This window comes from Asterias amurensis, chromosome 2 (assembly GCF_032118995.1).
Source record: "Asterias amurensis chromosome 2, ASM3211899v1".
Classification (NCBI taxonomy): Eukaryota; Metazoa; Echinodermata; class Asteroidea; order Forcipulatida; family Asteriidae; genus Asterias; species Asterias amurensis.
Window position 1 is genome coordinate 6029846 of NC_092649.1, and position 12746 is coordinate 6042591.

Sequence of the window (12746 nt, forward strand, 5' to 3'; positions counted from 1 at the left end):
TTAATGCCTGTCATATGTTTCGTACACTTCAGAACAGCAATGGTTGAGAAAAACTAACGGAATTGTTGCTTTACAATATATAACGCTTCCCATCGATGTTCCCTTTCAGAGAAAAGAAACCCAAACATGTTTTTCAAATAATACTTTGCTGTTTCCAGAATATTAAGTAAACACTTAATTTCAAAATTCATTGATACAACTTCGAAAACAACTCTTTGTATGCTCGCAGACTTAATCATTTGATATCTGATCTGGTTAAGTGACATTATTGAGATTTTTTTCACAAACTTAACTTAATGATTTTTTTTAAAGGACGTGGCTGCAACGGGGTTTTTTCAGTTGTTTTTTTAATTTTATTAAATTGGTTGAATGTAAAAACATAGAAAACAAAGTGAAAATGATGTGTTTTTGTTTATCCCCGAGTGAGTCCAGTCTAAAGGAAAATTCATATCAAATAAACTAAAATTCTTCGTTTTTGGTTGTTCATAACGCTGATAACAATTTGAGAAAGATGGTTTTCTTTTTAACATAATTAATTGGGTATGTGTATACTGTACAAACTGCATCCCATCGCGCGATGACTATAAACTGTGCAAAAAATGCCAGCGTCCAGCGATCCTCAGCGTCCGACGATTTCCATCGCGCGACCGTCGCGCGACCGACTATAAACCGGCCTTTATGCTTTCTCTGTTGTTGAAGATGCGCAAGTTATTATAGATATGTACAGTAAGAACAAAATCTATTTATTTAATGTACATGTAATTTAGTTTTTTATGTTACGCGGACTACTAAATGGAGACACAGTGCTTAACAAATGTTCGTTGTTCTATGTTTTTCCCATATGGATCTCAAAATTCTCGACCAGAGCATAAGATGACGAGCTTTTTGACTGCTTTCAAATAAAAATGGAAATAATCACAGTTGGCTTTTTTAATGTGATCACGGGCTTTTAAAAATGAACTAATCTTAACTTTTAAAAAATAAAGATAACGGAAGAAATATCGGATAAAGTCTGAAATACACATAATAATATAACTAATCCTTTGTTGTGTCATAATACCTTTTAAAATTATTAACGTTTTTTTTTACATTTTATTTTTAAAGTACAGCAGTGCATTAATTAAAATTCTGAAGAAAACAAATCATTTTAAAAATCGTAGGTCAGGCATTTTTTCTCTTTCTTGTTTTTGCTATGGCAACTGGAAAAGACGTAACCGAGTGAGGATGGTTAGTTAATAAAAAAAAACATGATTGTTTTAGTTTTTTTTTATTAGAACACAAAACATGAACAATATTTATATTTCGTACAATAATTCAATAACAAGACGACATCAAAAACAATCACAACAGTTTGGTATACAAACAATATGATAACTTGATATTGCTTTTAAAATTATTTTTAAATGCAGTGGATACTATTGGTAATTACTCAAAATAATTATTAGATAAAACCTTTCTTGGAGACGAGTAATGGGGAGAGCTGTTGGTAGTATAAAACATTGTGAGAAACAGCTCCCTCTGAAGTGCCATAGCTTTCGAGAAAGAAGTAATTTTCCACAAATTTGATTTCGAAACCTCAGACTTAGAACTTGAGGTCTCGAAATCAACCATCTAAACGCACACAACTTCGTGTGACAAGGGTGTTTTTTCTTTCATTATTATCTCGCAAGTTCGATGACCAATTGAGCTCAAATTTTCACAGGTTTGTTACTTTATGCGTATGTTGAGATACATCAACTGTGGAGGCTAGTCTTTGACAATTACCAATAGTGTCCATTGTCTTTAAATTAAAATTCTGAAATTCAAACACTCTGAAATAACTAAATAATCGTGTCGTGGCCGAGTGGTCTAGGGACCTTCATCACGGTGTGGCCATCATCTTTTATATTTCTCCCATTAATATCAATGTAAGGCCGTGTCCGAAACGGCGACTTCGGCTACAGCTACGGCTAGATCGCGCGCGTCTGCCTATTCTTCAACACTGGTTAGACGCGCTGATCTAGACGTAGCTGTAGCCGAAGTCGTCGTTTCGGACACGGCCTTATTACTAATCCGAAAAATTAAATAGTCTGGTTCCTATTTTCAAAAATGACTTACGAGGAACATAACCAAGATGGAGACAGCATGATAAAGGTCTTAAACCTTTCGTTTGCAACGTCACAGCCCGAGTTTTTGCCAACCCAGATTGGAAACAATAATATGGAAAGCCCAAAGTGCAAATTAATCAAGAAACGATTGTTATTTTTTATAACAATGTAACAAAAGAAAGGTATATAGCTAGTTCACCAGACCCAAGCTCTGGTACGTACTCAGACATCAACAAATAATTGTTTTTATTTAACGTCTTGTTACTCTACAAAATATCTCATTGAATTGGACTTTAAGATGTAAAAGATTGTGTAATTGACGTCAATGAAGAAATTCTAAAATGATTAGTGGGTTTTTTTTTTCATCATCTGTTATAGTTTTTATATTGACAACCTGTGAAAACAACTATAAGTGTTTCAGTGGGGGAACAAAATAATGTTTTGTCATGGATTTTGTTGAAAGTTTCGGTTATTATATGGCAATCGAAATAAATTAAAGCCATTGGACCCTTTCGGTACAGAAAAAAAAGTTCACAGATTTACAAACAATTTACAGGGTTTACAGAAGGTAATGGTGAAAGACTTCTCTTGAAATATTAGTCCATGAAATGCTTTACTTTTTGAGAAAACGGTAAAGCCATATAAATTCTCGTTAGCGAGAATTGCGGATTTATTTTAAACACAATCCCCCATGTCATGACACGGCGAAACGCGCAGAAACAAGAGTGGGTTTTCCCGTTTATATTTTCTCCCGACTCCGATAACCGATTGAGCCTAAATTTTCACAGGTTTGTTGTTTTATATATAAGTTGTGATACACGAAGTGTGGGACTTATATAACACTGTTTACCGAAAGTGTCCAATGGCTTTAAGTATGGGTCTTCAAATTAGTGTAATGTTGATGGTGACGGCAGAAACACATCTTTTAGGGACCTGTATTGTTAAACAGCGAGCGTTCAGTAACTGTTTTCATTCCTGTAATCTTTACCTTACAAATTATGATTAAGCTATTTATGTTATAATTAATGTGAAATAATTGCCAACTGATGGACTATAGAAAATATGTAATGTGTACAATAAATATTACAATTTAAATGTATTTGTTCAGTTTGTTATAGTTTATTTTAATAAAACTTAAAAGTTGTCATTATACAATCATTTGTCTTCGGTAATGTACACAGAAACGATGGTGACTTTATGCAATTCTGAATTCTGAGTTCTGACCTATGCTACGATCGGAAACTTCCCCAAGCGACAATCAGCATTCAACCCAGAAAAAGTTTAGTAGTATAAATAATTTTATTTGTTGTTCATGTCAAAGACCAGTCTTCTCACTTGGTGTATCTCAACATAAAAAAATTAATATGCATAAACAAAAACAACTGTGAAAATTTGAGCTCAATTGGTCGTCGAAGTTGCGAGATATAATAATGAAAGAAAACAAAAACATCATTTTCACTCGAAGGTGTGTGCTTGATTTCGAGACCTCCAAATCTAATTCTAATGTCTCGAAATCAAATTCGTGGAAAATTACTTATTTCACAAAAACTACGTTAATTCAGAGGGAGCCGTTCCTCACAATGTTTTATACTGTCCACCTCTCCCCATTACTCATTACCAAGTAAGGTTTAATGCTAATAATTATGTTGAGTAACTACCCGTCTACTGCCTTTTTTTATCAATAATTCTAGGAAATTTTCTGAGCAAAAAGATAACTTTACAGTGCATCTGACCCACGTTTCACTCACAAGCCCAGTTTTACCAAATAAATTAATGATTTTATTAATTGGCTTTCCTTGAAAAGAACTGGGTTTTTTTTTTGGGGGGGGGGGGGCAATTAAATCCACCATCCCAATTGCACTTTTGTACTTACACGGTCTGAAGATAGCGATGGTAGAACAACGGCTCCCAAATCCCCATCCCCCAAAAAGTCAGCCACCGGCTACATTAGCGTAAAAACTAACTGCGCCAAAGACGTACGGTGGCGCCCTTCAGTCAGATTGGACGGGTTAATGATCTCGATGGCGATTGTGCAGCAGCTGTAGCATGTAAAAAGAAAACAAATACATTCAAAATAAACCCGAATAGAAAAACGAAACTCAAAACGCAGTTTGTAAAATTGACATGTTTTTATTAGGATCTGCCCCCCCCCCCGCCTTACAAACAATATTTTGGGAATAAAAGTTCTAGTGGTGGCGACTTTTTGAGTAGCCCTGCTCTCCTCAGATCGCAGTCGAGACCCTTGCCCCCTATTCCCCCAAGATATGAGAACAAGAACAAGAATTAAATATTAAACATTTATATATCAAAAGCAACCTCCTCCCCCACCCCCCCCCCAAAAAAAAAAAAGTCTGCAAAAAAACTTTGCCCCAAAACACAGGATTAAATTATGTATCACTAACTATATTTGGGCTCTCACTGCATAAGTAATTCCTTTTTGTTTCAACGTTTTTTCTTTGTCTACAACACTTTTAAGATCCCTGTCCCAGCCATGGAGGGGGGGGTGGGGTGATTTTCCTCCATGCACCCCCACATATCGAAGCCCCGCCCGACCTAAGCTTCCATTTTTTCGTAGGACCCCCACCGCCGCGGCCATCCTACACTCTGAAGTTGACTCGCTCATGTTTGTATATCTATTGGTCAATATAAAATTACGTACAGACCTCCTAAATTTTGTTCTTTAGCCATCACACACACACAATATCGAAGGGGGGAAAACAAACATAACTAAGAATGTCATACTCGTGACAAACTCTGACTCATGTGAATATTGCAGTCAAAACAACCTGCACATACTACAAGCAACGATGAGCTAATGCACCAACAAAACAGAGAACCTAGAAATGCATTGTGGAAGTAGTGGCTATGCTTTGACATCGATGGCAAGCACACTAAAAATGATTCAAAAAAACTGCGTCAAAATTCACGGTAGATAGCCCAAAAATGGCCGAGAAAAGCAAAATTTTGCGCTATAGCACTCCCACTTGGGCTATAAAAGAGCCCACTAAAGCGACGCTACCCATAATACTGTGTTTAATGGATGTAGGCATGCGTACTGGTGCTTTTGTTAGAGGTTCAGAGCACATGGCGGGGATCTGAAAGACCCAAACATTCCTCGGATTTGATAGTGCAATTATTTTGCACAACTGTCATTTTTGGAAGGGAATTTTTCCTCTCCCATGTCTTCTTGATCCACGATTGCTTTCTCATGACCCGGGACGATGGGTTTTACGGGATTTTTGGAGTATATTGAGCGGATTTGCCCGCAGGCATGCGAAAGAGTCGATCTCGGACAACTTGCGAGAAAGCGTCTGCAACAGAGCGCTGGCCCCGGCCGACGCGGTCGGGCCCTGGTGGGTCAAAACCCCCTGTTTCTCCTGGTGGATGCAGAAAGCTGTCTTCACCGTCTTTATGGCGGTAGTTTCACGGACTGGGTATGCGGTGGAGAATGGAATAACATGTTTCACTTTGTGGACAATCTCGCCCGTGCATGCCGAAGCAACAACATCAAATTAATCGTGTATTTTTGCGGGAGTTTAGAAAAAGGACGCATACAAGATTGGATTAAGTCACAAAACCAAGCCCGGAATACAGCCTACCAAGTTCTGTCTCACATCCATAATAAAGGAACACCTCCACCTAAAGCATGGTTCACGCCTCCAGTAGCTATCGGTGAGTACCTTATAGGTTTTAGTACATTTTAGAGGCTGTTATTAGCGTCATTACGAACATGTTTCGAGAGACTAGGGACGTGAAAATGCCGCGGTTTACTACGCGTCCCTTGCTTTGTTTTGATTTGTGGTATGGTGTGTGTGTATAGTGCACACATGAAGCAAAGCTACGCACATGCTTTGTGCTTCGGCCATTTACTTGTACGTTGCTTTTGTTTGCTGTGTGTGTATGTGCCTTTTTCCATAACACTACCCAGCAGTCACTGTGTAATGTTGATCGCTACGTCCAGTGTGCACGTGTTTTCTGCTGCTCCTTTTTCGTTTTGTTTTCATACTCGACAACAATCATGTCCGATCAAAACTCGCGGGAAAAACAACAGATATTGACTTTCCTTGTTTATAAACAAACCTTGATTAGGTGCAAATAGAACTCAGGTAACCAGTTGCCGCGAATTTAGCAGAGCGGTGTGCAGGAATTCTTGCGGTTTTGGAGAGAGCAATTTGGCGCTTCCTAAATTGGCTGACCGCAATCGCCTCGTGGAAACCATGGCCTGTGGTTTTTGACAGTTGTGTTGGGTTTTGTCTGAAGGGACTGGGGTGAAATAATTCCCGAGTGGTCTGACCTTATTATACAAATCTCATTTATCCTTAAACTGTAAGGAGGTGTTAAATTACCTGAAACCAATTCATTATGAGAAATGTCATTGTTGGAAATGTAAATGTAATTTTTATTGTTTATAATTTTATATGTTTTATAAATATTATTGTAAAACATTGTTTCATCTCAAGAAACAATTTTTGTTTCATTACATTTGGGAAAAAATGCATGTTCAAATTTATTCTTCTAAAAAAGGTATTCAGCTGTTTGGACTTTTAAGTATGATTTGGCTTTTTAGACGTTTAAGATTAGATATTAAATTTTTGAGGGGAAAATATGTAACTGATTTTCAATATTGTTCTCCATAACTTGCCTTAAAGGAACACGTTGCCTTGAATCGGACGAGTTGGTCAAAACAAAAGCGTTTGTAACCGTTTTTTATAAAATGCATATGGTTGGAAAGATGTTTTAAAAGTAGAATACAATGATCCACACAAGTTTGCCTCGAAATTGCGTGGTTTTCCTTCTACTGTGCGAACTAACATGGTCGGCCATTTATGGGAGTCAAAATTTTGACCCCCATAAATGGCCGACGTGTTAGTCGACGAGGTAAAAGGAAAACCACGCAATTTTGAGGCATGTTTGTGTGGATCATTGTATTCTACTTTTACAACATCTTTCTACCCATGTGCATTTTATAACAAACGGTTACAAACGCTTTTCAAAGACCAACTCGACCGATCCAAGGCAACGTGTTCCTTTAAACCTCATCATCTCTTGTCTTAACTTAATAACCTCTTTCATTCGGTGCAAAAGAAATAAGCAAATACAAAATTGGATTGTCCTGAAGCATTTTGGTCACACACTTTGACATTTGTAAGACAAAACGTTTGCTGGCAGCTTCACCCCACATTTTCTTTGAATACCAAGAATGATAATAACTGTATTTATAAAGCGCCATATTGCCAAGGATACAAGGCGTTTAGAGTCAGAAGGAAAACAAGACAGAACAAAGACGCTAGTCACCAGCTACGAAGAGGGGAAAACCAAGCTACATAAAAAGCAAGCTTTAAAATCCATTGTAGGGCAAATGTAATTTCTCTCCTGTTTTTAACAGATCCATTCACAATTCATTCACAGTATACTAATTATGACAAAGAAATACACTAAAGTCTGGAGAATACTAACTTCCTACAAATATTTGGTGCGAAAGCAAATTTGACGTCACAGCTCTGTTTTCCATACGTTACAAATGTTTCTCGGGAGTTCAGCATAACCTCTTATCTCCGGCTTGTTGATTGCGAAAATTAGTGATGTCAACATTCATTGATCGCATTCTCTCTCGCAGGAAGTATGAACCGAGCTTAACACAGTGTCTAGAGACATAAATTGAAAAAAACTTTTTGATGGCAGTTAAAAATTGGCACTAAATGCTAGCGAACATGTTTTTTAACTAGATTTGTAGTTCTAGAGCAACGATTTTTCTGAGCTTTTATTATTTGAGATTATAAAGGAAGGAAAAACTTGTTCCGAAAGTGAAAGCTAATGTTGGTGGCACGTTACAGTGTACAGCATGCAGTACGAAACCTTGGATGCATTGTCAGAGAAAGGAATTGCCTCTAACTCTGGCACCCTGCTGTGGGGATCTTGGTTCTGTAGGAATACTCTGATATTGAAGCCGCACAATGCTCGGTGGTCTAAAAGCTTAAGTTACTGCATTTTTTTATCAGGTTTTGTTTTACATCGACCCCCCCCCCCCCACCAAAAAAAATAACAATATAAAAATAAATTAATAATGATAAATAATAATAATATACAAAAAAAAAAAAAAAAACTTCAAAACGATGGGTGCGGGTCGAGGCTGGTATAATTTTGCAAAGGGCACAAGTTTCCATTCGAAAATCCTATTAACATAGGAAACTTCATGGGGAGACCAAGGCTAAGACGATGGGAGACTTTGGGACGCTAGGTGGCAGCAGACTTACCAGGTAAACTCCCATTGTTTACGCAGTTCCGAAGCAGTAGCGCACATGACAGAGAACAATGGGATTTTACCTGGTAAGTCTGCTGCCACCAAGAGACCTTTATCACGGTGTGGTCATCTTGATTTTTACACCATTCCATCGGATTGTAACCAAACTGAGGCTGGACAATAGTCTGGTGCCATGTTCAATGACTGTTATTGGAAACAGGGAACGTGACAACGTGATAAAGGTTTAAGAAATAGTCCATGGTCTTCTTGACATTGCAGCCTTGGAATTCATGGAATGATTGCTAGGCATTTAGTTTCATTTCAGAACATTTTTGTTTCCATTGCGTCAGAAAAAAAAACATCATAACCATCAAAATGTGCAATGGAAGGATAATTGAAAATTCGAGACCATAGCCAGAAAAGCAATAATGTGAATTGTAATGCTCAGACAGACCAAAAACTAACAAGTGTAAAGTGTGAGTTAGCTTCGACAGAACTGGTTGTGAAATAAAAGATGAATACAGTACAACTACACGAAAGAACAGTAAATATAGGGAATAACTTTAAAGCCCGTGAGTAGGTTTCAGAATAAAAGTTCAAAGTTTTTAAATAGAGTCAAACACATTTTACTTACAATAATCATTCAACTCAACTAAAAACCGTTGAAAGATAACAAACACTCAAAGGTTGAATAATGCCAAGAATGCTCGTACATTTTTCATGAATATGTTCCACCCCCCTCCATTGCAAACTTGGTTTATAATCTCACAACAAAAGCTCATCTATAAATGAAAAAAGCCTCACTACAATAGTCGTGCCGTTATAAAAAAGGCTTCCGGGCAATATTAACAAGCTTTCAGTCGATGATCGATAAAAGCGTACCTAAACAGAAATTATTCATGGTGGGTGTACCCCCCTCCCTCAACTAAAAGAGTTGGCATTGTGAATTTTCTTGGGCGGTTTCCTTTTGTCAAGAAGTGAAACCTCATAAGGGACGTGTGATTGTGACGTGGTTCTTAAACTGGTCCCCTGTATTATATAGTGGGTACCTGTCTTTCACGGTAAACAGGCTTTGGTTGCGGTCCCGTAAATCAAGATTTAGCTGGTCCAGTTTACACTGTGTGCTCATCCCCTCTCATGCTTAATACTCGAACATTGCAAGCACTGTTCGAGTTTTAAGGAGTAGCTTTGAACAATATTACATTGTAAATGTGCCTCAGGTCCTAGCGCCAGGGCCCTTTAGCTACTTAGCACAAAAATTTGCTTTAGCATGAAATTTCTTCCTTGATAAAACAGGATTTTCAACCAGGTTTTCATTTGTTGCACAATTGCTTGTTACAGGTATTCGGCTGTTGTTTGCTTGTCCTGAAAATCACATGGAAATTTGGTTGAAAATCCTGTTTTTATCAAGCTGAAAATTCCATGCTAAGCAAACTTTTGTGCTTAACAGCTCTATGAAATTGGCCCCAGGACACTGAAATTAGGTCAAAGTACACTTTTGAAAAAAAGTTTACTTGTTAGAAAAACACATACAAGTAAATTACGAAAGCTCAGTGGATACATTGTTGTTTGGCCTGGAATGTCAAATTAGAGAGAGCAGGATCAGTTTTAATTTGCAAAGTTGTGTACTTCAAACGAAAAATCTTCAATTGGGAAATATTTTAAATGGCACAAAGTTCAAGACAAGGGGCAAAAGAAGCAATTGGCCTTTGTGGCCTCGGTATTATTTCAGCCATGCACGTCAACTGATGTTTAAATTAAAGCTACGCAAAAAGAAAACTAAGTGGATGAGTTGATTATCAGATTAATTCCCAGATGTCTTAATTTTATAGCAATAAGTATTTTTTAATAAATCAAACAAATAGTTCCTTAATAACCTTCAAGTCTGACCTTAGAGATAAGTTGACTTATCCCCCCCACCCCCCCCCCCCCCCCAACCTTGTGGTGAAAACTACCAGGAATGTCTTCATAGAGTCTCCCAGTGTTGCCAGCCTTTTATAACTGTGTACAGTATACTTCTTTATTATCAATGTTGTACTCTTGTTCTTTTATTACTTATTTCAGAAACTATTCGTAGGTTTAAAGCCACAAAATCATTTCTGAGGCTTGGTAGGCCTAGTATTCATCGTCTGGTCTTGCTGTATGTATTGACACACGACCGATTTCTTTTAGCATTATTTTTTGAAGTGGGTCTGTGTTTTTTTTTTCTTTGTTTGGTTTAGGACATTTTGTTTGCATATCGGCTTGAAAATTTGCTTATCTGTGATAAGTTTGTGAAGAGGTCTGTCTGTTTTCAGGCCTAAACTCACTCTGGGATTGTTTTACTTTTCGGAAAATGTTGACATCTTTTGTGTATCTTAAAGAATCCTTCAGTCTTAAGCAAACAAGATGAAATTGTGGACACTTTCAGTGTTTGTGTTTGACAGAAAAGTTTCCCAGTATATTTAACAAGAAATGAATACAAGAAGTGAGTCTGTGTTACAAGTATTATATGTGGTCCCACTCACCTTGGCTGGGTTCAGAGAGATCAAACAACATTTAACCTTTGACCTCAACATCAGTCAGTGCTCTTTGAAGATGGGTTAATGACCTTGAAGTAGATTTTGCTCAAAGCTGTGTGATGTCTTGGTGCAATATCATTTTACTCGCGACTTTCGTACATTGGATTATTTTGAGCTGGAGAAGAAGGTGAAATAGCTGTATGATTGATTAAGTGGCAGACGTGAAATTAACACTGAGGTTGCAATATCTGACAACTCTGGTCTTGGTCTTGGTGCACCTTCAAAATATTCTGATGGGCTGTACAAGATCTTTTATTTAAGTGCATTTTTCAAAATGGTTGAGCCACCACAGAAAATGGATAATTCCAGTCCTAAACTTGCATCCTTTTTTTTAAGTCTCCTTGAAAGACTTCCCTTATGTGAAGGAATTTCAAGGGCAAAGTTGTTGCTCTAGATTTAAGGGCAAAGTTGTTGCCCTAGATTTACCAACACAGTATTCTAGCTAAAAGAGTTGGGGTATTAGTCCCGGAGGCTGAATGAGTCCAGGGAGATAAATAAAGAGGAGGGTACCCTCTCCTGGATATCTTGACAGCACATCCTCCCTTTCTATGAGTCACTTCTCGGCTCGAAACACAGAGAGAGGGAGAGAGAGTTTGGGAGTGTGGATGACTGCAGTGAGTGAATCATATCTCAGTAGGGATGGCTATTTTAGGTAGTATTGAGAGTGTTCAGTCCCGCTAACGGTGATGGCCCGTTGGGAGGGAAGATGGTGAAGAAAGATTGGATGATGATCTGTATGATATGAGTCACTGGCAGGATCGGACCCAATGGTGGTGCTGCTGCTGCTGCATGGGCGGCCATCGTAGTGCTGGAAGCCAAGTGCGAAAGGGCTACGGCCCAGTCGTGTTGCACACTTTATCAGGATGTGAATTAATGCATGTTTGATGGTTGTAATTGGAGGATCCAAACATCGTTAGTTGTTAACCCGATTGGTCATCAGAGATAGCATGAAGATGAGGGACTGTTACAGATTTGGTGGAAGATATAAACGGTTATTTAGAGGTTTAGATTCTTATGCGGTGTCCATTTTGGGAAGCTGTGTTTGCTCATACCTAGTCTTTAATGATTTGCTATGGGGTAGTATGCGTTGGTGTACAAAGGAGTCAGTAGGAGGGTAATTGTACGGAAATTGAACAATTGCTCACTGTGTTTGTGCGTTGATTTATATTGTTTTACTTGTCAGAGAGTCAATATTGTCATCATGGTTGCATTACACAACATAATAATTTGTAACAATTGCGTTATTGTTGCCAATTTTGGAGTGAGATTATCAAATTACAAACAGAGTTAAAATATTTCCACATGTTAAGGATACACAGTTAAAGAAAATAATAATTAAGCTGATGACAACCATTGGAACAATGTTTCATTTCATCAATGAAACTAATGAGAATGTTCATATTGTTATTTATTTTTTCATCAAAGAAAAACAACTTTTCTTGGTTCTGTCTTCTTGTATGGATTGGGGGAAGGGGGGTGGTGGTTAGTGGTCTGGGTTCTGGTGCCCTTGGCCATCGGACCCTGTTAAAGGCAGTGGACACTATTGGTAATTACTCAAAATAATTATTAGCATAAAACCTTACTTGGTGACGAGTAATGGGGAGAGGTTGATGGTCTAAAACATTGTGAGAAACAGCTCCCTCTGAAGTGCCATAGTTTTGAGAAAGAAGTAATTTTCCAGGAATTTGATCTCAAGACCTCAGATTTTGTGAATTTGAGGTCTCAAAATCAACCATCTAAACGCACACAACTTCGTTGTGACAAGGGTGTTTTTTCTTTCATTTTTATCTCGCAACTTCGACGACCAATTGAGCTCAAGTTTTCACAGGTTTGTTATTTTATGCATACATGTATTAC

At 37.8% G+C, this 12746-nt stretch overlaps 1 protein-coding gene across 1 annotated transcript in view; it reads left to right on the forward strand.

Annotated features, from left to right (window-relative positions):
- The first annotated feature begins 5155 nt into the window (after positions 1 to 5155).
- Positions 5156 to 12746, forward strand: part of LOC139950532 (constitutive coactivator of PPAR-gamma-like protein 1 homolog) — a 40595-nt gene continuing 33004 nt past the window's right edge. Inside the window, 1 exon segment of the mRNA XM_071949272.1 lies at positions 5156 to 5759. Coding sequence (XP_071805373.1) covers positions 5309 to 5759 — 451 coding nt within the window. The 5' untranslated portion in view covers positions 5156 to 5308.